The 26,675-nt window shown below is 41.8% G+C and overlaps 1 protein-coding gene across 4 annotated transcripts in view; it reads left to right on the forward strand.

The window, feature by feature from the left end:
• LOC135222808 (uncharacterized) overlaps positions 1-26,675 on the forward strand; it is a 271,962-nt gene that overhangs the window by 89,991 nt on the left and 155,296 nt on the right. For all 4 annotated transcript variants that reach the window (XM_064261110.1, XM_064261111.1, XM_064261112.1 and 1 more), the window contains 4 exons: positions 8,958-9,130; positions 9,282-9,689; positions 15,214-15,350; positions 25,968-26,109. In XM_064261110.1, the coding sequence (XP_064117180.1) occupies positions 8,958-9,130; positions 9,282-9,689; positions 15,214-15,350; positions 25,968-26,109 (860 nt within the window). The remainder of the gene's footprint in view (positions 1-8,957; positions 9,131-9,281; positions 9,690-15,213; positions 15,351-25,967; positions 26,110-26,675) is intronic.

Here is a 26,675-nt window from a genome sequence, read left to right on the forward strand (position 1 = left end):
TTGAGGACTGCTGAAGAGTCGCTTCCACTATTTTGGTAGCGAACGGAAGAGAAGCCTCCTCCTCCGTCGCAAAAATAGTAAAAGGACTCTTGAAAGCCTGGAGCTTAGTGTTGGTACACTCCCAGTCCTCAAGGCAGTGAACCCATTCCCGCTGAGCGTGCTCTCTACTATAAAGCACGTTCTCTCTGGAGATCTTGTCCTCCCTAGTGAGGGCCGCCACGGTCAGCCTAGCATATCCAATGAAAGGCTGCGTCAATCCCGGAGGATAAAACTCGAAGTCCTCAATCCTTCGAGTTCCACACTCCGGGACAGAGATCATACCGTCCTTGAATGGAGCGTAAGCGGCCACTCTCCATGGGTTATCCATGGAGAAGGCTGGTGGTAGCGACTCATAAGGAGGTAGCTGGAGAATACCAGCACCTGCTACTGGGGAGGCTGGATGGGGAGCCTGAGCAAGCCCAGCTACTCGGTCCTCATTCTCTCTAACTCTGTTAGAGAGATCTTGGATGGACTGGCCCGACTGACTCAGAAGTGCTCGACAGTTGTGCGAACATCTGTTCGAACTTGGTTCCGAGGGCGGAGACCTGTGAGCCTACCATCTCTCCTACCTGTTGCATCACCACTGCTGAGAAGGCAGTGGGATCAAAGGTGCTCGGTCCCGCTACTCCAACCGGCGTTGCCGGAGTGGATGCGGTGGAGGCCGGAGAAGGCATTGGCTCAGCAGGAGCGCGAGCCTTCTCCTTAGAAGCCTTGCTTCTAGAGCTCTTGGAGTATGAAGAGCTCGGCTTAGCCTTCACCGCGTCAGCATAGGAAGTCGAAGACTTCTTAGCTGAAGAAGACGACGACGACTTTTTAGAAGTCGTCTTATGGAGGGTCTTCTGTTCTCTCTGTCCCTTCACCTTTGGGGGTACAGAGAGAGCGGGAGAGCGGGCAGGGATCTCAGATCCCGAAAAGCCTTGGAAAGAAGCAGTAGAAGAAGGGACAGGAGAAGATCCAGGAGCGCCCAAGGAAAGACCTTGGGCACCCGACACACCTACCTCAACCAACAAATCCTCCGCACCTACCGCCATAGGCTCAATATTAAGGTCCAAGGTTGCGACGTCTGGGACCGTCTCCTGCGTGGCCACGGCCCGAACGACTGCTGCAACCTCTTGCCTGGATGGAGGCGATGAGAGGGGCTGCAGAGATGGGGTCAACGTATCCTGTTGACTTGCCGCCGGGGAAGATCTGAACGGCCAGCTTCTTATCCAAGATGTATGGCTGGCCCTTGGCGGCGTTCTTCCCGAAGCCGCCCACCCAAGCCTTCAGGGTTGCTAGGGCGACTTCCCTCACACCGGCAGCCTGAAAGAGAAGGCGAAATGAAGCTTCTAGTGGCGGGGACGGGGTTTAACAAGCTTATGACTAAGTGTTGTTAGTAATACGATAAAGAAGTCTAAAATCGACTTACCCCCCCCACCAGCGACTGACAAGGTCGTAACAGATGGCGCAGGCTTCCGGGTGCCAGACGATCATGGCGTTGTGAGTCGTGGCACACGCGGCGTGAGACCTGCACTCATCGTGGGGGGCGCAGGGGTCGTACAGAGTCGCATTGCACCCTAGGACCTGACAGTTGGTAGCCTGTAAGTGGAAAGATACATAAGCATCAGGAGAACACTTACAGCCTAACAATTGCTCCGCTGCATGCCGGAGCGAGAAAGTTAGATTAAACCAGAGCCCCGCCATAATACGTGTGGTAACAAGATGGTTGGAGTTTGTCCAAGGCTACGCCGGAGACAAGAGAAAGAATCCAACCAGGTGTGGTGGTGAGAGATGAAACCACGACGGAAAACGACGGAGATGGTATACACACAGTATATATACTAAAATTCATCGTAAAATTAGGGTATATCCTTAAAAATAACGAAAATAAATATCAGACTTTTCCCCCGGTTAGCGGGGAAAAAGGAAGGATATAGTAGGCAAGCAATAGACCACTAGTAGTGACCACCCCGCCCGCTGGCGGAGCCAGACGAACTATAACCAAAGGTGCCCCGGCTGCGGCGGAAGGCTCCGTTCGTTATAGTAGGGGGGAAAGGTGGGACTGAGCAATGGGGGGGGGTCCCCGGTGTAACGCGGCGGGAGAGAGAGAGGGGGGGGTGGCCTACTCCTCCCCGTCCCAACAACTACCCGCTCGGTGACCCGGTACCCGAAACAAGTGGTCGCCCTATACCCCAGCTGGGAAGAACCCTTGGCCTCCTCAGAGAAGGAGGGAGGAAGGCTACTGAGGTTGTCATGGCAACCAAGGGGTCCCCCAGACCCCTCCCTATACCTGGTAGGGAGGGAAGGGGAAGGGTAAGGTGCGATGGAACACGTGACCGCAAGTGGCCTAAGCCGCGATAGCAACACAACCGTGGGAGGGCCACGTGAACCAGGCTGTACCAATACATGGGACATGCACCTAGGCTAGCCTAACACCCTAAATAGAATAAAATTACATCGTAAAAGGTGGAAAAGACACTTTTAGTAAAAGAAAAAGAAGCCCAGGAGGAGGCAAACTGTTCCGAGGAACAGAAGACTACTCGGAGCCAGCGATAGCCGATGAAGAGCAAGAGCCGGGATGCTGGGCCAGAAACACAGAATAGCCCTAAATACCAAACTAAGAGAATTGGTAAACGGGCTAACCTAGCTAAAAAGGCGATGTAAAAAACGATGAACGTGATATAGTAAGCCCATAAGTACAAGAAGTCCCAGTATGGAAGACCGGGAATTCTTAACATGAGGCAGCATGGCGCCGCCACGAGTCGACCGGGAAACTGTATATGACCTATTAGAAGGAAAATACTGGTCCCTGGAAGACTAAAATACGGTAAAATACTACTTATGAGGCACTTAACTTAGCCGATGCGATGGCAGCACGTTCCATGATAGAAAAGGAGGTAAATCCAAAGATAAACAGCACACGTGAAAAAATGCTTACAACGCGGACTGCTAATAATTAAGGATGACCGCTAGGGGGCGCTGCTGTCCGTGGCGTCCCTAGTAGTAGTAGTAGCGGCCGCATCACCCGTTAGTATCAGCTCTCTCTAGTGGGGATTTTGATTGGAAGGTCTAAATGGTGAATGTCTCGTGGTAGTGATCCCACTCGCCCCTATTCTCACCGACACTTCTTTTATAGAGTGAGCGAGTTCAGTTTTTACTGACATTTTCTTAATTTGTTTTTCTCTGGTAATTTAGATAATTTTGCCTAGAAAGAATGATATTAAGGATCCTTTCATAGGCCGACACGAGCTGAGCCCAGAAATAGAGTTTGTTGTGCTTGTGTCCATCTGATGGTTGTTGAGCTGGTGAGTGTATGTTGTGTTTGATGTTTTTTTTGAGTTGTTGAGAAATCTTGATGTTGATTGGTGTTTGTTTGTGTTAGTGATTTGTTGTGTTTTTTTGAGTTGTTGAGAAATCTTGATGTTGATTGGTGTTTGTTTGTGTAGTGATTTGTGGTGTTGTATTTGGCGGTTGTTGGTCTGGTGTTGGGTGCTAGTGGATGAGTTTGTGTCTCAGCGACTGTATCCATTGGACAGCACAGAGTCTTGCCCTGATTATGTCAAGAATTGGTGAGTACATGGTTTTTTAGAGTTTTTGTGTTTTACCTTGTTAAACCAATACAGTGGTCCCCCCGTATTCGCGGGGGATGTGTACCTGACCCCCCCGTGAATAGCTAGAACCCGCGAATGTTTGGAACCCCTATGAAAATGCTAGAAACAGCCTATTTTGTTAGTTAAAACTCAAGAAAAACCCACTAAAAATTTTCATACTTGGTTTTTTTAATAGTTTTATCACAAAAAGTGCATTTTATGATGAAATTCATAAAAAAAAACCAGGAATTTGTGGATATTTATCATAGAAAAATACCGCGAATGCGCGAATTTTCCGCGAATAATGCAGGGAAACGTTCCCCAGAGAAATCCGCGAATGTGTGAGTCCGCGAATCTGGAGAACGCGAATACAGTGGGTCCACTGTAGTCCTGTTAGTAATTGGTAACGTAAAGAGGGAAAGTGTGGCAGGGGGAAATTTTGGTAGCTGGACAGACTAATGTTAATGTGGGGAAATCTTGTTTTTGCTTTGCTTTGCTTTGCTTGTGATCCTACCACAATATTTTGATGGAAATTTGATGTAGGATGGTGTTTTATGAGCAGTTTTAGAGGGGGTTCCAAGTATTTGCAGGTTTTAGCTATTCGCCGGTGGCCTGGTACGCATCCCCCACGAGTATGGGAGGACCATTGTAAGTGTTTTGGGCGCTGACATTCAGGACAGGTCTCCAACCCCCCAAATATTTTGGGGACTACAAAAAGGCGATTGTAAAAGCCTGGAGTGTTGACATCATCTACTTCTTTGACTGTCTTCTTGCTGATGAGGGAAGCAACTTCGGTGGCTAAACTGCATACACAAGTAGGCTGTCAATGAAACTGGCTCCAAAATTGAGGGAAGATTCTCCCCGAAAGGAATGGTATATCCCTCTCTCAATACTAATAAAACCCACTGATACACTCCTCTGCTTTCCCATTCTCACCAAAAATGGTTAAGTCTCACTCCCACTGCAGCACGGAGGACTGAATTTTTATCTACGAGGATTCGCTCTTACCGAGGCTCTTCTGGCTGATGAACTGAACGCAGATTGGAGCGCGGTCTGGTCTGAAGTCTAGGTCTAGATGCTCCAAAAGGATATTGCTGAAGAGGAGAGGCTGACTTGTTTTGAAGACTAGAAGGGTCTTTAGGACACGGTTGACTGCATCAACAGGCCCTGTGTCGACTTCTTCTGAAGTGCCAACGCTATCTCTTGAACAGTTAACTGTGGGAATAGATTGGGATCTAAGGGTCAAAGAACAAGGCAGACTTCTGAGGTACCGTCACGCCCTTATAGGTGAAGGAACACCAAAGTTCCCTCTTTTTCAAAATCCCTGTTGCAAATAAGGAGGCCAACTCCCTAGAGCCATCTCTAATGGTGTTATCAGCACAGTAAAGAGTTCCTAAAAGTCTGCTGAAAACTCTTCCAGCAGGTATGTGTAGTCCTCTAGTTTCTTAGCCAGTGCTCCAACTGTCCAGTCCAGAAAGCTAAGGACTTCAAAAGTCTTGAAAATATTTTCAACTAGGTTATCCACCTCCATAGTCAAAAACATCACCTTAACAGGATAGACACCAACTCCCAGGGAGGGCACTTCTCCTGTAACATAAGAATTATACATCATGCTAACCAATGAGAAGGCGCGGTGCAAAAGGTCATTTACCTTGCTCTCTCTCATCTGAACGCCAACTATCTAAATCCCTTAAAGCTTTCCTCGAAGAGGGGGGAAAGCACTATATTCAGAAGCCTAGATGATTCCATCTGCTGATTCCTCATATAAAAGGCCGAAGCAGGAGAAGGTGGAGTCACAGGGGTGAAGAATGTTGGAAAGGCTACTAAGAAGTATCTTAGTAAGCTAGCAAAAGGAGTAGCGGATTGTTACTCTAAGATCTCTTCATCCGAAGAAATATCAGAAGGAGCTAAATTCTGAAGTTCTTGAGAAGTAGAGGAATTCTTCTGTGTTAAACTCACAATCTCATCTAAGCAACAACTAATGGATGAGTCCTGAGGAAGTGGGTTCGATGTCAGTAAACTTGTAGTCAAATCCGGGTGCCAGCTGCCACATGCTCACCTTCTGGCGCCAAATGAGACTTGGCTGCAGGTGGGTGCTCATGAGCAAGTACTGTGTGCTTGGGGAAGGGTGCTTATTATGCGCTGATCTTTCATTAGCTGCATTCGCATGTGGTGAAGGAGAGAGCTCAAAGTCCAAGGAATGCTTGATAGCTGAATAAGGGGGCCTCTTAGCACTGGATGACCGCTTAGGAGAAATTCACTTTGGGCTTCCCCAAAAACTACATGAAGGAATCAGGATGCATTCCACCTTTTTACCACTTTGTAGACAGGAGGAGAATAACTCCTCTGATCCTCAGCTCCTCTTTTCAAAGGACGTGAACTTCCAAGGTAGCATCCAAGGCGCCTCACTTCTACATCTGAACTAGATGACCCAGAGGAAAGGTCATGCACTGATTTTTGGATGCCTTTCCAATGGCTGTCCTCTGCATCCTGGGACTTTACAACAGGATCAGCTGAGGGGGCACCTACCTGAGGGCAAACCCCACCAACCTCCCTTAGACTGTCAGTATGTCTCCTCCCTGGTGCATAGGAGTCTGACAGGGACCTAGGTCTAGGAGCGTCGGTAGGGCAGATAGACACCTCCTGTACACACACTGCACTAGCACTTTCACTGATATGAACACTTTTATCCATAACGACTAACTGAGACACTCAAATGCTCCAAAGTACTGACTGTGAGCCTAAACTTATGATCTATGCTGGTTTCAAGGCTGGCAATGGCATTAGGATCAGAAACAAGGGGGTCTGGTAAGGGAGGGGTCACAATAGTTGAAGGACTGGGAATGGGAGAAAAGCAGAAAAGTTAGAAGGCACAAGAGATACATTGGCTACATCCAATTTAAGAGAAGCATCCAGTGCAAAAAATCATAATTTTAGCTGCTAAGAACGGCTGATGTTCATTCGCTGACTTGCAGAAACAAATTGAGCTGTTCAGCTGTACTTATCCTTCCCAATGGTGGGCTGGGCCGTGTCTCTTACACAAAAACAAAAGAAGCGCTAGCGCAATTTTCAATTTTTTAGCCGCCGCACGAGTTTGAAACTAAAGCTGTGTAATTACTTGGGAAGTTTCATGTATAAAACTTCAGTTTACAATGCAGCTTATCTCCACTGGTATTGTTTTAAAAGGAAGCACATTTAATGAACGCAATTTTAAAAAACTTACTTACTGTGGATGGTACTAAGACGATATTTGCAGTAACCCTTTAGCCTCCAGCTACATAACTTTCTGCCCATTACTTTTCATTCATTCCCTCTGGTCTCTTCTAGCATAGCTGTCCAGCTTCTTCAACTGTATTTGGTCCAGTCTACAGCATTCATTTGAGAATAAGTTTTACAGACGAGCCATGTTAATCTCAAGCCATGGCTTATTGGCTTCAGTAAATTACTATAGTAAATAATAGACTATACTTTAGTCCTGACATGGAAAAGTTATTGCCATTGTTTGTTCCAAATCATTCATAGAGACAACTTGCTAACAATATGGTTCACATGTATGCCGAAGGCCATAAGTAACCTCACTCCTAATCTCAGCCACCAAAAATTCAAAAGCTCCTCAGTAGCGTGATCGGTATGGTCTTAGCCTGCCACCTCGGTCACTGCAAATTTGATTCTCGGGCATTCCACTGAGGGATTAGAGATGTGTATTTCTGGTGATATAAGTTCACTCCCAACGTGGTTCGGTAGTCACGTAAAGCCATTGGTCCCATTGCTGAATAATCACTGGTTCCACACACCGTAAAAACACCATGCACAAAAAAAAGAAAAAAAAAAATTCAAATGCAGCTGTAGTTACACTGATTAAAGTATCACCTAAACTTAATGGACTTCAACTGTCAGATTTCATTACTTATCAGCTATGTCAGGGTCTGGAAAGAAACAGAATAATCTGGTAAGCACACTTCAGGTATTGGATATACATACATTATTGTATGTACAGAATAGGCACACAAAACAAAATCTGAACTTACGAATTGCGAAGGAAAGCACTCTGAATACAATTTAACCTGGCGATCCCACTTGTTTGTATCTCTTGAATGTTTATAAGTTGAATGTTCATAAGTAGGGCGGTGTTTATACTTTTAAAGTGGAAACCCACAATGTCTCCCCATATCTTAGCAGGTGGTAAAGAAAAATTCTAACCAGAACATAACATCCCAACACCATTTAATGGGAAAAATGTGATTTTAGATGGTCCATCTAGGTCAGCCAACCAGTATTCTTTTTGTTTATTTGAATGCCTATTGCACCTTTGAGCACAAAGATGTAAACTATCGTTAACAGTACTCAAGTATCCTAAAAATTAACATAAAAATTTTTCATACTGTACTGTATCTGTTTTTTTTGTTTTTGCATATTCACAGGCATAAAAGATATTGTTTTTATATGGAGTGCAGGCTCTTTGTGAGGTAGACAAGCACATGACATGTCCGTTACTCCAGAAATAAAAAAATCCATGCTTACAGGTTTAAAAAACAATCATTGTTGGCATTCCTTCCAGCATCCAATATCTGAAGTGTGCTTACCAGATTATTCCATTTCTTTTTTCCAGACCCTGACAGCTGATAAGTAATGAAATCTGTTAAGTTGAAGTCCATTAAGTTTAGGTGATACTTTACTCAGTGTAACTGCTGCTGCATTTGGATTTTCAGGGGCTGGGGTTGGGAGTGAGGTTACTTATGGCCTTTGGCATACAAATGAGCCATAATGTTGGCAAGTTGTCTCTACGAAAGATTTGGAACAAACTATGGCTTCTTGGCCCTCTGAGCAGTGGAAGATTTTTGCCAAGAGAAAACATCAGAGGAGGAAGGAGGAGCCATCTTGGAAGGGGTTTTCTCCTCCCATCCTGTCAAACTTCCATTAATATAAAACAAAGAAATGAGACCCTAACCCATTGATAAATAGATCCACTGCCACAGCCACCTATTAGAGTTACCTATTCACAGAATACTTAGATGTAAAGAGAAGCATGCAGGCATGAAGTTTTTTACTCACTCACTTTCTGGAATTTGAGTTCTTTTTCAGTAATTCTATTGATGTTACTAACAATTTAGATTCTGTCCACAGGATTTCCTGGAGCTTTTTATAAGGTATCAAATTTGCGAGATAAACAGTGTATCAAGAAACATAAAAAACCAATATTGTTGATGCTTATGGAATAAACACAAATTGCCTTTTGAGGTTTGGCACTGAAGGAGGTCTTTTTGAGGTGGTGAGGCTGGAAATCAGAAATGTAACCAGTAGTTAGTTTTCAGGTCTGAACTATTCATCAAATCAACTTTTCTTTTACAGGCAACTTTACTGTTGAACGGGAAATAGCTCAGCGTTTATATTTGCAGTATTCTGAAGACTTGCTTAAGGAAGCATACAAAACACTTTCAGATGAAGAAAGGGAATTCTACAGGTGTGATCCAGATAAACACATCAGTGGGGATACCTATGTACAATTTACTGAACTTCTGCAGGTAGCTCATAAATTTGAAGTACTTTATATATAGAGCATTTACTTAGTCATAATATATGGAACAAAATGATAAAATAGGCAATATTATTAAGATGTTTTTGAACTTGTGATAAGAATCTTAATTATTATCAATATTATCGTTTTTATTGTAGGGATACATTGAAAATGAAGTTGATATGAACAGCGGTGGCTCTTGTACCCAGACTTGTGGCTATTATAAACATACCAAAAGTGAGGGTTGCTACTTACCAACAAGGCAGTATTGTGGACAACATCGTCGTTGTCGCGGTACAATTCATGATTGTAAGTTCTATGATGCAGATGCTTGGGTTTGTCTCTCAAAAAATCCATATCGTCGCTATGATTATGTAAAATATGAGAGTGGCCTGCGATTAGGAACAATGAATGCATGCAGTGGGACAACCATGAAAGTGGATTCATGGTGGCGTTGGTTTGTTCACTGCAGCTACTGCCTATGTTTGTGTGATGATGGGGAATCGCCAACTACTGATCGATTCATCAGCCTTATGCCATCCTTCAGTGATATGCGAAACAACATGGTAAGTAAGCTTATTATGTGTTTATGAGGGATTTATATATATAGTACATATTTTGTAAAGACTACCCTTTTCATTACAAATATATTAAATACTTTGCTCCATGAGAAGCAGTGCTTATAATTTGCCTTTCTTGCCCATACACTCTCCAGCTGCATCCCTTTGTACCTCTCACTTCCAATTCCATTCACCCACCTTTGCCTAACTCTTGAACTTTGTTATATTCCCTGCTTCTATAAAGATGAAATATTCATTATTATTTATTTCATGCAACAAACTCAGAAAATGCAATAGAAAAATCCTCACAATTGCAATGAATATACTTGCATCAGATGTGGAATATGCCTTTTAAATGTAGCCTTCTGCAGAGATATAATGAGGAATAGTATATGTGAAAATTTGTAAGACTCTGAGCCAAAGAAGAAAAATTTATCTACATATTCAACCATAAGTTCAGAAGCCAAAGCAGGCAAGTTTTTCAGTGTGTTTCAAAGCCATCAGTATGTCTTGATATGGACACTAACAAAGACGCATTAAATTCTGTCATGTTTTCAGTATGGTCATCAATATAACAATAAACTACATCGCGTTCTTTGGCCTCCTTGTAATGAGCACTGAGCCACATACGTGGTGCACTTCAAACACCTTAGAAATCTAATGGTCTTCTTTAATTGATGGAGAATTTTCCTTCTATAACATCAATATTCACTTATTGGCTAAGGTTCATGTGTCTAATTCATATTACATTTATCTGACTGGCTAAGAATACAGGGAAAAAGGTGTTTCAAAGCTGAAGAACACACTTCGGTATATTTTTTCTTGTTTTGCAACCTGAAGACATTTTTTCATATCTTTATATTGTAACTACTAGGGCATCCCACTATGCATCAATAAGAGGTGAAGTGATACAATACACATTGCAGTATTAGTTGACGCCATTAGATGTGTGGAAATCAGAGAAAATGAGAGTAAAATAGTTACAAAATAATGTATAAAAAAAATCTGGAAAATATAATTTAAGACAAAACACATACTCTACTTTAAATGCACTTTATTTGAAGAGAAAATGAAATATGAATGTATTAATGTTTAACCCTCTTACGCCGGAGCGGTAAATAAAAAATTGTCTCCCGTGTGCCGGAGGGGTTTCGGAGTGAGCGCGGAAGCGGAAAAAATATTTTTTTCAAAAAATCACAGCGCGCTTAGTTTTCAAGATTAAGAGTTCATTTTTGGCTCCTTTTTTTGTCATTGCCTGAAGTTTAGTATGCAACCATCAGAAATGAAAAAAATTATCATATCATATATATAAATAATGCGATATATGATAGCGCTTCCCCCCCCCAAAAAAAACGAAATTTCATATATAATTGTATTCAAATTGCGCTGTGCGCAAAACGGTTAAAGGTAACAAGTTACTTTTTTTTTCGTTGTAATGTACACTAAATTGCAATGCAATCATTTTGGTATATAACACATTGTAAAACGATAAAAGCAACACAGAGAAAATATTATCACAAAATAATGCATGAATTCGTAACGTGCGGACGTAAACAAATATTTTTATCAAAAATTCACCATAAATCTAAATATTGTCCTAGAGACTTCCAATTTCTTTCAAAATGAAGAAAAATGATTGAATATTACTATACTGTAAGAGTATTAGCTTACAATTGCAGTTTTTGACCATATCTGACGAGTTAAAGTTGACCGACTGTCGAATTTTTTTATATATATATTTTTTATATGCAATTATTCCGGAAATAAGAAAAGCTACAACCTTCAAATATTTTTAGTTTTATTCTACATGAAATTGCGCACATTTTCATATATAAAACTCTATGAAATGCCTAATATGAAACAGAGCAAATATTCCGAGAATGGGACGTACATATTTTGGAGATTTGTGGCGGAGAATCTGCGCGCTGAGGGAAGGAAAGATTTTTTTTAAAATTCACCATAAATCTAAATATTTTGCTAGAGACTTCGAATTTGTTTCAAGATGAAGATAAATGAGTGAATATTACTAGACTGTAAGAGTTTTAGCTTACAATAGCGTTTTTCGACCATTTCGGTAGAGTCAAATTTGACCGAACGTGGTTTTTTTCTATTTATCGTTATTTATATGCAAATATTTCGAAAATGAGAAAAGCTACAACCTTCAGTTATTTTTTGTTGTATTCTACATGAAATTGCGCACATTTTCATATATAAAACTTTATGTAACGGCTAATTTAAAATGGTGCAAACATTACCACAATCGCACATATGATTTTTTTCGGAAGAGTTACCGCGCGGACATAAAGAAAATGTTATTTTTTTCATAAATTCACCATAAATCGAAATATTGTGCTAGAGACTTCCAATTTGTTGCAAAATGAAGGTAAATGCTTGAATATTACTAGAATATAAGCGTTTTAGCTTACAATTGCGTTTTTCGACCATTTCGGTAGAGTCAAAGTTGACCGAAGGTTGAAATTTTGGCAATTATCATTATTTATATGAAAATATCTCAAAACTGATAAAAGCTACAATCATGAGTATTTTATTGTTGTATTCTACATAAAAATGAGCACATTTTCATATATAATACTTCATGTAACGGCTAATTTAGTGCGGCAAGAAAGAAATTCGCGCTTGCGCGCCTGCGTAACGATTGTAAACAAAACAACACCTTGATCCGTGAACTCCCAGCATCCCCCAAGGCGCGTGATTTAAAAGTTTTAGGCTGGTAGGCCTATAAGTATTTTTCCGCAAATTTAAAAAAAACTTGTAAGTCGATGTAAAATACGTCCAGTCGGCACACGGGAGACAAAAAATGTTGACGTAAAATACGTCCAGTCGGCGTAAGAGGGTTAAGCAGAAAAGATGATTCCAAAAGATGATTATCATCATTCTGCAAGATGCAAAGACCCACTAAAATTTTGACAATCATGTCTTTCCTCTGATTTGTCTTCCACAAATGCAGACACAGGCTAACAAACAGGACTGTGATACTGTACATCCAAATTTATCATCTGTGATTAGAATCACTACTCTTGATCTTAAATGCGTGAAGTCTGAGTCAGTCCCACATCATTGAATGATATTGAATCTGGGATCTGTCATGTAGAAAGACATGCATATTATGCTGTGGAATTATGGAGTAGGATGGCTGGCTTGTTTCTCCTCTGGGTGGACTAAGTGAGCTGTAAACAAAAAATGAACCCCAGACCTTTCAAATGCTCTCCCCAAAAACAATAAGAAATTGTCAATCATAAAATTTATGTTAGCTGTTTTATTCCTGTAGAAGAGAAGAAAATGGAACCTATATTAGATGGGCTATTCCATCTTTTCATAAGTGACCTAGTTCAAAATTCTTTTGCCTATTCATACATATGTGATTCTTCAATTCTTAAATCATCTTCCTCTCCTTTTTAGCCTTCTTTGACCATTTGTTATCAGTTTCTCAATAGCACTTTGTCTTCAAGACCTAGTTTCATAATCAATCATTCAGTCTCTTAATCTTATATACCATTAACTCTCACTTGGGTTGTATTTCTGAATGAGGTTGATCTAACAGTTCATTCCATTGATTTCTAAGCTTAGATCTTCCTATATGGTTTATCATCTACCTTTACAATGATATTTGAGAATTGGAAATTTGAACCCCTCATTTCTGTCAATTTTTTGTTGAGGAGATTATATAAGACAGATTAATGAGAACCCTAAGTTACATTTGCAGATTCTCAAAGGGCTTACAGAGAAAATTTGTTCTTAATGTTAAGTCAAAATTGGAGAAAGGTAAAATTAAATGAGTTTGACAGCTAAGAGAGAAGAGACCTATGAGTGAGTACAAAATAAAATCTGAAATGAAGCCTGGGTCTAAGGAACACTGCAAGGGACTGTTATCTTTAGTAGTCTACAGTGCCACGCAAGATACACAATAAGTGTTAATCCCCTATGGGGTAAGCTTGGAGGCCTGAACTACTGTAGTTTAGTGTATTGCAATATACATTTTGAACCAAGCAAGATATATTTACTATAAGTGTTAACCCCTTATGGTGTAATCTTGGAGGCCTGAACTACTGTAGTTTAGTGTACTGCAAAGATATACATTTTGAACCAAGCAAGATATACTATAAGTGTTAACCCCCTAAGGTGTAAGCTTGGAGGCCTGAACTACTGTATTTTAGTGTATTGCAAGGACATACATTTTGCCTTTTAAAAACTGAGAGTATGCTCTTTAAACTGATGTAGGACTTCTGGCATTGTATGGAGTGTTGTTCTCATCTCTTGGGGATCTTAATAAATTTAGTCAAAGACCTTCTGACTAATATATGGCCCAGCTCTTGCATCTAGTTAGGATTCATGTGAACTCCATTGTGAGTTGCCAATTGCTTTACAGATATTACTTTAGGGCATTGCTTTTGAGAAATTTGAGATTGTATACCATAGTTAGTCTTTAAGCCTTTTCTGCACAAGTCTCAAACTTGTCAGTCAACCAGTTGGATCAACCTTTCATACTATTAATTTCTAACATTAAATTATCTGAATTCCTTTGTATTTCCTGAATCATTTGATCTGCATCATTTTAGAAGCTAGTTTATGATCAGTCTAAAATATACACTTTTCTTGTGACTGAATTTGAATTGGGCAGTAACACTAATCTTAATATCTGTTCATCAAAGTTGCGTTGGGATAAATTATAGAGTACACAATACTACTTTAATTTCAGCCCTACCATAAGTGATGTAAAAGCAATTTGACCAGAATTGTTAGCTGATAATTTTAATCAATGACACTTCCCAGTCATTAGTAACTAGAGAGGAAAACTATAGGTCAGAAACTAAGATGGCAATCACAAAAGTACTCTTTACTTAATCAAACCCTGGCATATTAACTGCTAATAAAACTTTCACAAAAGAATAAAAACACAAATAGCATTCACTGCTGTCATGAATACATTATATAAGAGATACCCCCATAAATGACAAAGGCAGTCTTCATCATTTACTCTTGAACATTTTATGAACAAATAATTCATCTAATGGGACTGAATACATGCATTTTTTTCTGTTGTTCTCTTATTTAACTAAGTTATCCAACACAGCAATGCACTGTTGAATTCTCTGAGGACTAGGTAATGACAATGTTTTTGTTACAGGTTGTATGCTAACAGTTACTATTATTAAATGTTTTTGTAACAGGTTGTATGCTAACAGTTACTATTATTAATATGCTCACACAAATGCGGACAGAGGCTACAGAAACTACTGATACTGTATTCTGTTCATGGTTATGTGCACTAGGAGGTAGAATTGTCAAGAGAAGTTTTGAGAAATGTTCTTCAAGACATATGTGGTTTGATAAAAAAAATCTTAAAATTAGGATGAACTTGTTCTTTAGATAGTGTTGAAGTGATTTATCTTTGACACTGTGTGCATTAAAACATCGCTAAAAAGTATACATACTGTCTTATCCCGTGACAGTTTGTTATTGTAAGACATGTTTTGTAATTTGTAACCTGAATAAACTTACCATTTTTTAGGTGGTGACAGGCCTGAAATTTATGAAGAAACAGCGGGTCATCCACATACAAATTCAACAAGGTGAAGCACTTCCACAAGGACAGGTCAACATCTCATCAATTCAATGGGTTCCTGTGGAACCAATAAACATTATAAGGTAAGAATACTATTTACTCTTATTTTTATGAGTTTTTTATTTTTCATGTTATTATTTTGATATAATAGCTGGGTAGTTAAAAATGTCAAAGAACCTCTGTCTGCAGAATATAATACTAGTTCATCTTTATCTCTTTATCTTAACCTCTTCATTACCGAAAGTTTGTTTGGAGGTAGGTGGGTACCACCATTCAAGTCTACTACACCGCCCCGGGTGCATAAAGGTGGTACGCATAGTACCACCAAAACTCCTCTTTTCAGATAGGGACTTCCAATCATTCTGTAATTTCGGTTTGAAGAGTTTGGAGCAAAATAAACAGTATGACACGATGCCAGACGTATGATGAACCCAAAAAAATATTATTACTGCTTATAGTAGTGTGTAGGTAGGTGACAGATGAACTGCGCCTCAACAAAAAATCACAAAACCAGACAAGCGTAAACATGTAATAACTTCTACCCAAGTACAAAACCAGTTGCATCATCATTTACTGTATTTATTTATTTATTCACTTATTACATTTTACAAATAAAAGATATGAACACCAGATAAATGAAGGTAAAAATAAAGCCTTATAGTAACTTTATATATAAAAAACCAAACCAGAGAAAAAGCAAAAAAGCTATTTTTTCTGAGGACAAGAAACTTGAAAAATTAGTTTAGATACCCCTGATGCCCCTAAAGTTGTTTTCTGTGATGAAACTAATCTTAGAAAACATAGAAAATGACATCGACCAATTTTTGAAAGATATATGTACTATAAAATTTGCGATTTCCATATTTATTGGCAGGGCTTTCGCATTAGTTTTTGCTCTTTTTTTTGTTATTACGTGCTTATTTACTGTTCTATTTTGATAATACTTTATGTGCATGTTCCAGGTGGATATACCAACATTCTGTAAGACTGAATTTCTATTCAAGACTGTAGTTTTCTCACCGACCACCAGTGTCCCTTGTACAAGGGACACCGAGTTTCACATTTTTATTCATAAAATCATTTATTTTCCCTGTAGGATGATAAAACTAACAGAGAATATGCATTATTTCATTAGCCTATCTTGATTAGTGTATTTTTGGCAAATATTTTTACGATCGGCACCCCTCCAAACTGGAGTCACTACCGAGAGATTCAGTTCGGCAGCGAACGCAATGTTTACATTCTGCTCACCCACCCAGTAAAGAAGGGGTTAATCAATCCCAAATATGTAACCCCATTATTTTCCAGTGACAAGTAGCTCTTTGGGTAGGTACCTTGAACCTTACTGTGGTTTTGGTCATTAAAAACCATTGCTTTTCATTTAGAAATTAGTACTTGTATACATCACAAAATTAACCATCTGACTCACTCACTGCATGTATGTGTCACATCAAATCCACCCAAGTAACTTTATTAAAATTTGACAAATTATGCATATCTATCATAACCGAAAATTCAGTGTGACATCGTGAATTCAGTCTGACATTGTGGGATGCTAGAGGTTCATGAAGGGAGGTAGCTGTTGGATCTTAGGACTTGTGCCTGTTTGCTTGAGCAGGGGAGAGCAAGTAGAGTGCTCTGGCTGCCTGTACCGTTTAGTAACTCAATTTGGGTTCCTCCAATATTTGTAGCTTTTATTGTTTAATAATATTTTTACTAAGAATTGTTTGTGTATGAGACATTAGCAAAGGTGTTGACTGCCTACAATAGCTTTTTCAGCAGAGCTGTTAGTCATAAAAGCCTTAACTGACTATTTGTTTCACAGGGTGCTAGATTATGTTACTAGTGATTTAGTACAATAAGTACAATGTTAATGCTTATGAATTATATGATGAAGATAAAAGCAGAGGGTGTATAGTTCAGTGGGGGCACCAAGATTTTGATGAGTGCCCATCAGTACCATAGCCTATATATACAGAAAATAATCAATTCAGTTATCCCTCAAATTAATGTGCAGCTAACTTGACAAATTTTAAACACATTAGAATTTTTTATTTTATTTTATTTTAGCAGGTTCTAGAATCCAAAATTGAAAATTGCTTTTCATGCTGAGCACATAGCAAACTTATGTTAACAAATTTCAACTTAATACATAAAAGCCAATGTGTGTTATTATTACTGACTTTTATATACAGTAACCACAACTTGAAATCAGAACTATGCCATATTGTTAAAATTACTGTAGGTGTACTGTACCACAGCCCAATATGTACATTATTATATAACCCCAATTAGAAACTGAAACTGCAACTGTCCTTAAAAACAAATACTGTAGATACATTCCTTGCTATAAAAGAGCAAATGCCAGGTTTACTTACTAAAATTGACTATCAAGTACGTAATTGAAAGTCATCAGGGAGAGAGAGAGCAACTCTTATTCTCTAGTTAAATCCACTGGAAAGTAACCAAAATGACACAATATTAAAGTAATAATTGTATGCATATATACATCACACCATTTACTTTGTTTTTGGTATTCAAGTAGTATAGGTAATATGTATAGAAATGGTTTTTAGTACATATTTTACTAATGATGTTAGAGGCCATTTTATATTGTACAAAGATTTGGACTTACATTTACATACCTTGGAGACACACTGGACTATGAATTAGGTATTAAGAGGGGGCAGTAAAAAGGAAAGTTGTAGTTGCTTGGAGAAGAGAAAGGCTTTTGCTAGAGTATTGTAAATAAAAATATACCATGAGCAAACAGAGCGAAAATTTATGCATGAATATGTTATTGTTATAATACAATTAAGTTTGTTCATACTTACCTGGCAGATATATATATAGCTGTATTTTCTGAAGTCCGACAGAATTTCAAAACTCGCGGCACACGCAGTGGGCGGCCAGGTGGTAGTACCCATTCCCGCCGCTGGGAGGCGGATATCAGGAACCATTCCCATTTTCTATTCATATTTTATTAATGCCACTGTCTCCTGAGGGGAGGAGGGTGGGCACTTTAATTATATATATCTGCCAGGTAAGTATGAACAAACTTAATTGTATTATAACAATAACATTTTGTTCATGCCACTTACCTGACAGATATATATACGTATAGCTGAATCCCACCTTCGGATGGTGGGAAGAGACAGAATAGGATTTGTAGGAAACTTAAATTAAGTAGATAATGTATATCTTGGTTCCTCACCTGTTAGCAAAGTAGACTGTGATTACTGTCACTTAAGCCTGCTTTTGCTTAATCAGAGTTGCCAGCCAGGTGGAGACCTGTAGTGCTGGTGCGCTCTGGATGATCTGTCAACGGGGACGTGACCTCAACGTGACAAGACCATCGAGCCATACATATGAGGGCAACGAAGCAACTGACCACCACCTGACCAACTATCCAAAGACCCCTTGAACACTAAACTAAGGGATGGGAGATCTTCACACAAGACTCACCACAACCTAAAAACACAACAATAAAAACTAACCTAAACCTAACTAAGGGATAGGGAAAGAGCTACCTCCAGCCCCCAAGACTGTGTCTGCAGAAACGTATGGCTCAGAGAATTACAGTCGTCATAAATCGTTCTCACATCCCTTAGGTAATGTGAGGCGAAGACAGAGTTGCTCCTCCAAAAGGTGCCATCAAGAATGTCCTTGATTGACATGTTCTTTTGGAAGGCAAGAGAGGTAGCGACAGCTCTAACTTCATGAGCTTTCACTCGTAAGAGGCTCAAATCAGTCTTCTGGCAAGATGAATGAGCCTCTTTAATGACGTCCCTCAGAAAGAAAGCAACAGCATTCTTAGATAAAGGTAATTCTGGTCTCTTCACAGAGCACCAGAGATTACCTGAGGGACCTCTTACCTCTTTTGTTCTATGCACATAGAACTTGAGAGCCCTGACAGGGCACAGGACTCTCTCTGGTTCTTGGCCCACCAGACTTGACATACCCTTGATCTCGAAGCTTTTCGGCCAAGGGTTAGAAGGATTTTCATTCTTTGCCAAGAAAGTTGGGCTCAAAGAGCAGACAGCGTTGTCTCCTTTGAATCCCACTAGATGATTGAAAGCTTGTATTTCACTAACTCTCTTAGCTGTCGCCAGAGAAGTTAGGAAAAGAGCCTTCCTTGTCAAGTCCCGAAGAGACGCTGCTTGAAGAGGTTCAAAAGGACTTGACATTAAGAACCTAAGAACCACGTCAAGGTTCCATGAAGGCGGTCTCGTTTGGGGAATCTTCGAAGTCTCAAAAGATTTTAAGAGATCATGGATATCTTTGTTGTCCGAAAGGTCCAGGCCTCTGTGCCTAAAAACCGATGACAACATGCTCTTATATCCCTTAATGGTAGGGACTGCTAATTTCTGCACATTCCTGAGAAAGAGCAGAAAATCGGCTATCTGGTTCACAGAGGTCGTGGAAGAGGAAACTCCCTCCTTTTTACACCATGCCCTGAAGGAAGCCCACTTCGATTGGTATACAGCTCTTGTAGATGCACGTCTTGCATTTGCGATTACTCTCGCAGCTGCTTTCGAAAAACCTCTCGCTGTGGCCAACTTTTCGATAGTCTGAACGCAGTCAGACCCAGAGCGGAGAGGTTTGGTGATACCTTCGAAGTGAGGCTGTTTGAGTAGATTTTCTTTCCTCCAGGGCAACGTCCCTTGGCAAAGTCTACAAGGAAAAGACATGACCTCTGTGAACCATTCTCTCGCTGGCCACATCGGGGCGATCAGGGTCAACCTCGTCCCTTCTGAAGCCGCAAACTTCCTCATGACTTCCCCCATGATCTTGAATGGCGGGAAGGCATAAAGGTCTAGGCCCGACCAACTCCATAGCAACGTCCACAGCGATCGCTTCTGGATCTAGGACCGGGGAGCAATACAGAGGAAGCTTCTTGGTCCTCGACGTCGCGAATAAGTCGACCAGAGGACGTCCCCACAACTTCCAAAGGTCTCGACACACGTCTTTGTGTAAGGTCCATTCCGTCGGTAGGATTTGTTCCCGACGACTGAGAAGGTCCGCCCTGACGTTTTGCACTCCTGCAATGAACCTCGTCAGGATCGTAACCTTTCTTCTTTTCGACCACAGCAGAATCTCCTTCGCCAGGTGAAACAAAATCCTGGAGTGTGTTCCTCCCTGATTCTTTAAATAAGCGAGTGCTGTGGTATTGTCGGAGTTTACTTGAACGATTTTGTTCGTCAAACTCCCTTCGAAGAACTGCAGAGACAGAAAGATCGCTGCTAGCTCTTTGACATTTATGTGCCAGGCTGCCTGTTCCCCTCTCCAGGAGCCTGACACTTCCTCCCCTCCTAGTGTTGCTCCCCAGCCCGCGATGGAAGCGTCTGAGAACAACACTAGGTCGGGGCTCAGAAGACTTAGGGACAAGCCCTCCTGTAGCTTCTGTGGATCGAACCACCATCTTAGATGGCTCTTTATTGGTTGCGAGATTCTCAAGATCGCATTGAGATTGTCCTTGGCCTTCCATTCGTCCGCAAGGAAAAACTGGAGAGGCCTGAGGTGCAGTCTTCCCAAGGAAACAAACCTTTCTAGCGAGGAAATGGTGCCCAGCAGACTCATCCATTCCCTCGCCGAGCAAGTTTCTTTCCCCAAGAAGGCTGAGATCTCTAATCCTAGCCGCTGACGTTCCTGGGACGGAAACGCTCGAAAAGCCACTGAATCCATCTGAATCCCCAGATACACGATGGACTCGGGGTCAGATGCGACTTTTCAAGGTTGACAAGAAGTCCCAGGGACTTCGCTAGGTCTAACGTGAACTGCAAGTCCTTCAGACACTTTTCTCTCGACGACGCTCTGATAAGCCAGTCGTCGAGGTAAAGGGAAACTCTTATCCCTGAAGAGTGTAGCCACCTCGCCACATTCTTCATGACTATGGTGAACACCATTGGAGCCGTGGTCAGGCCGAAACAAAGAGCTCTGAACTGCCACACTTTTTTGCCCAAGATGAATCTTAGGTACTTTCTTGAAAGAGGGTGGATCGGGATGTGAAAGTACGCGTCCTGCAGGTCTAAGGACACCATCCAGTCGCCCGGTCTCAAGGCTCCCAGAACAGAATGAGGCGTCTCCATCGTGAATTTGGTCTTTTCCACAAAAAGATTGAGCCTGCTTACATCTAGGACTGGACGCCAACCCGACGACTGCTTTGGTACTAGGAAAATCCTGTTGTAAAAGCCTGGAGACCGCCCCAGGTCCGCGACTTGCTCCACCGCTCTTTTTTCGATCATCTGTTGTAAAAGATCGAACAACACTTGTTTCTTTTCTCCTGATAAGATGGAGAAAGGTCTCTGGGAGTCGTAGAAAAAAGAGGAGGAAGATCTAAAAAGGGGATCTTGTACCCCTGCTCCACGATCTTGAGGGACCAAGGGTCCGTGTCTCTCTCTCTCCATGCTCCCGCAAAGGACTTCAGTCTGGCTCCGACTGGTGTCTGAAGGACATGTTCGTCACTGGATGGCTTGGGTTTGAAGGAAGCTCTTCCTCTTGCAAGCCCTCTCCCTTCGAGGAGCTGCTCTCGAGGGAGGAGCCCCACGAAAGGGCTTAACTTTCTTCGGCGGGGTCGCACAAAAGACAAAGAAGTGGAAGGAAACAAACTTGCGGACGTCTCGAGGACTGGGCTAAGAGGTCCTGTGTTGCTTTTTCTTGCAAACTGCTTGCCAGGTCCTTAACCAAAGTCTGGGGGAAGAGATGGCTCGTAAGAGGAGAAAAGAGCAGCTCCGCTGTCTGAGCTGGAGTAACAGATCTAGCCGTGAAGTTACACAGCAAAGCTCTCTTCTTCAGGAAGGCAGTCCCAAAATGAGAGACAAGCTCCTCTGAACCATCCCTGACGGCCTTGTCCATGCATGATAGCACGCTGGACAGCTCCCCAGACTAAGAGACTCTGGGCTTCTAGATTGCAGATCTAGAACTCCCAAGCACCAGTCCAGGAAGTTGAAGACTTCAAGAGTCCGCAGCAGCCCCCTCAAATGATGGTCTGTCTCCGTAGGGGTCCAGGTCACTTTAGCAGTGGATAAAAGGGACCTCCTCTGAGAATCCACCAAGCTGGAGAAATCCCCTTGAGCTGAAGAAGGGATTCTCACACCCACGTCTCCTTTGGTCTCATACCACATACCTCCTTTACCGCTGAGTCTAGCGGGAGGAAGGGCGAAAGTTGTCTTGCCTTGATCCTTCCTTCGTTCCATCCAGTCTTGGAGTTTCTTGAAGGCCCGCTTAGTGGAGAGCGAAGTCTTCATTTCGACAAACTCCGGGGTCTTACATGTCTTCGAGGATGAAAACTGCGAAGGAGGAGACTTGGGAGCTGCAGGCTGGAACTTGTCCCGGAAGGACGAGTGCAACAGCCGCACAAGAACTTTATAGTCCGAGATTGAAGAGGCAGCAGAAGGTTCCTCTTCAACAGAGTCAGCAGGACTACTCAATTCTCCTTCTTCCCTAATCGGAAGAGGAGACCGCCTCTCCGGAGAGGGCGTACGTCTATCGGGCGGGTTGCCTTAATCAAAGACCCCCGATGTTTAAATGTAGAAGCCTTATCTATGCTGTCTTTGTGGCGTTTACCGCTCGAAGGAGGCAGAGCATCCTGACGGCGATGAGCGTCCTTAGCGACGACCGAGGCAGCCTTACTTCCAAGAGAAGCGTCCTTACGTTTCTTCAACGAAAGGGTAGACTTTTTCTCAGGGATACGCGCCTGTGCGCGCAACCCAGCGTCCTGGTGCACGTCGTCTTCTTGCTCGGCGTCCTCCGAAGCGTCCTGAAAAGCGTCCTGCCGAGCATCCTCAAAAGCGTCCTGAGCGTCCTCTCGATAATCACGGCAAGCAGCCTGCCCATGACGTTGAGAGGGAACGAAAGCGTCCTGACGACCCGTCTTCTTAGCGGGCGAACGAGAGCGGCGAATCGCCGAAGGAGACGCAATCGGCGAAAGAGACGAGCGAGGAGAGGGAGAAGGAGACTGCTTCGTCCTCTTGACGGGCAGCCTAAGGTCCTTCCTCCGCTTAGGCTCGACTGCTGCTGGGCAAGTCCTCTGAGCCATAAGCGTCGATAACTGGTCCTGAAGAATGTTCTTCGTTGGAGAGGAACGAACAGAGGGAGCAGGGCTGATCCTGCGAGAAGACGAGGGGCGAGGGGACGCCTCCTTCCTTCTCACAGGTACAGTACCTGCTTCTCAGGGATACGCGCCTGTGCGCGCAACCCAGCGTCCTCGTCGGATGAGATTTTACTTCTCTTCGAGGCGGAAAAAAAAAGAAAAAGCGTCATAAGCGTCCGAAGAAAGTGGCGATACGGGACGTGAAGCGTCTCAACACGAAACGTCCTTTTCAGCGGACGAGAGTCTCTCCAAAGGCGCTCCACCCCTTGCGCGGGGAGGACGCTTCGGAGGACGAAAAGCAGTCCTTAAGGATACGCGCCTGTGCGTGCTCCTTGACAGCCTGGGACTTTGCAACAAGGCCTGCCGAAGGGACGTCAGATCGGTGGGGAGCCCCCGTAACCCTCTTGCGGCTTTCGACATATCCCCTCCCTGATTCCTGGGAGTCCGATAGCGGTCTAGGCCTAGAGGCATTATGGGGCCGATCTGACACCCCCTCCACAACACTAGGGGCACGATCACGCACTTGCACTGAGTCAGTTTCCAAGGCTTTCACTTTGGTCTCTAGAATACGTAGAGACTCCAAAATAAGAGAAAGGGCATTACCTTCTCCCGACACAGATTCAGGGCCCGAAGGCAACAACACAGGTTTAGGAGATGCAAAATCTACAGGTGTTATAGCAGGAGAAATATTAGCACCCTTACCTTTGGTAGAACCACTCCTGGAGGAAGACCTCCTGATCCTATCGCGTTCCAATTTACGCCGATAGGAATCATACATCCTCCAATCATCATCGGTCAATCCATCACACTCATGCACGATCATCCACCAAACAAAACATGCCCCCTACAACTCATACATACTGTGTGGGGGTCTACCGATGATTTCGGTAGCCTCACCTTACAATCACTCCTCACACACACTCTGAAACTCACTGCACTTGATCCAGACATCACGTTTACAGAAAAGCCAATCCAAAGTCAAAAAACAGTCCACTATCGCGTATGCCAATCCAACAATCCAAAATCAATACCAAAAATCAATCAGATACTTAAATTGGTGTCAAATCCAAAAAATCCTAGGCAGAGGTCTGTAAACAGTAGTTTACCGACCGGCGACAGAAAAAATATGAATAGAAAATGGGAATGGTTCCTGATATCCGCCTCCCAGCGGCGGGAATGGGTACTACCACCTGGCCGCCCGCTGCGTGTGCCGCGAGTTTTGAAATTCTGTCGGACTTCAGAAAATACAGCTATATATATATCTGTCAGGTAAGTGGCATGAACAAAACAGCATTTACTACTATATGTGCTGCTAAAGTATGGACACTGAGAAAGGAAATAGAGATGATTTCAAAAGATGCACGTACAGAATGCTAAAATTGATGTCCAGATTGCAGTGGGAAATCATTTTATGAATGCAGAAGTGGCATAGAGATATGGTGTTTAGTGGCTAGAAAATAGACTAAGGTTTCAAAGACTGAAATAGTAGTTTTGAACAGTTACCCAGAAAAGCAAGAGCCAGGAAACTAGAAGAGTGCAGACATGTAGGAGGGGATCAGAAATCATGGATAAAGGTCACAGGTAAAAACCTACACCAGACGGGAATTTAGCCAGAAAGTGAACTAGACAAAAGGGAGCAGAGAGAACTCAGTTCATGCCTAACTTTATAAAAGGGGAAAGTGACATAAAAACAGTAATGATGATGTATACATTCCCTTATTTTGTAAGTTTATACATCAAGTGACTCTATGCGCACATTTACAAATGGACTGATGATAATTTTGGATATCATTTACAATATCAAGGCATTATAAATAAATTTGCTAACACAGGTAAATAAACATTGTTGATATTTCCCTTCCACTGCATTTACAAAAGGAACTGTAATTAACAAAGTGTCATGTTGTTGTTAATAATTTTTTAAATTTAGGGTAAATGTAGTAGATATAGGTTATATGCTTGGTTTTATGTACAGAAATAAAATCAGTTAATAAAACGTGTGGATCATTCAAGGACTTGAGAGCTGTAAAATGATAAGATTTTTTTTTTATGAAAATTAACTTTTGAAAGATGTTAAGTTTTGGCATACAGGCAGTCCCCAGTTATCGGCGGACTCTGCTATTGATGGTCCGATTTTATGGCGATTGTGTAGCACCATAAAATCGGCAATTTATGGCGCCATAACAGGACGAGTTCCGGTTATTGGTGCCATTATGGCACCATAAATCACCAAGTTTCAGTTAATGGCGGTTTTCACTTATCGGCACACCCCGGGAATGGAACCCCCACCGATAACCGAGGACTGCTTGTATATTATTTGGTGGGGTTTCTGAATTTAAAATACTATACACACTCATTTGGTATACTATATTCATATGAATTTTTTTTCTCTTAATTTTTTCCTTTTATTCAATTACCTGCTTTTGCATGAAGAACCTTTTCATTTTTATACTTAGTGGTGTTGGCAACTCTGTTGTTGTTACTGCTGTGATCACAGCAAAAATAAAAGATACCATTAGGTATATACTATTGTTAATTCTTAAATTTATTTAGACATAGTTAACTTTGAATTACAATTTTTTAACAAGCTTTTCACTGTTTCCTTTAGCACAGCGTACCAAGAAGGCACCCACTTCAAGAAATTATCATATGAAGACCGAAACATTGATCTAGATCAACTATCAGCCCCTGAAGCACATGTAGTCACTGGTGTCAGGTTTAGGATGCTAGGATCTCATATTAACCTGGAGGTATGGCTACCATTACATAATTATAAATATTTTTTTATAATAAAATAAGGTTTTGTATATACTTACTCAGTAATTATATTGCTAAGAGCTTCCTACCTATGGCAGCCTAACAGTTGAAAATTTACGGTTGGTTTAGTTCCAGTTACGACGTAGTTGGAATGCCCCACCCACTACTGGGCTTATATATAAGTAACAACCTGGCAGAGAACTTCAACTTGTGTTGTGCTCTAATGGCACCTACCTAGTAACTATGTAACCGATTCCACATTTTAAGGGCGTGGGAATCTTGGATGAACTCTATCTCAATACATTGTGTATAGTTTAATGAAATGGAAATAAAACATTGCCAGCATAAAATGATATGCTTGTTGTTTCCTTACCTGGTAAGTGATCACTGCAGATAATTACTGCCTCTGGTTGGTGCTCCACTTGACCCGTAGAGTATGTGGCTGTCTAGCCCAGAGTCGCCTCTTTGGAATCAGTACAACTGTGGCTCAGAAAGCTACAAAACGTGCCCTTGTTCTGGGTGAAGACCTGAACAAGGTGAAAATAAAAAATAAGCAAAG

Source organism: Macrobrachium nipponense, chromosome 8, assembly GCF_015104395.2.
Source record: "Macrobrachium nipponense isolate FS-2020 chromosome 8, ASM1510439v2, whole genome shotgun sequence".
Lineage (NCBI taxonomy): Eukaryota > Metazoa > Arthropoda > Malacostraca > Decapoda > Palaemonidae > Macrobrachium > Macrobrachium nipponense.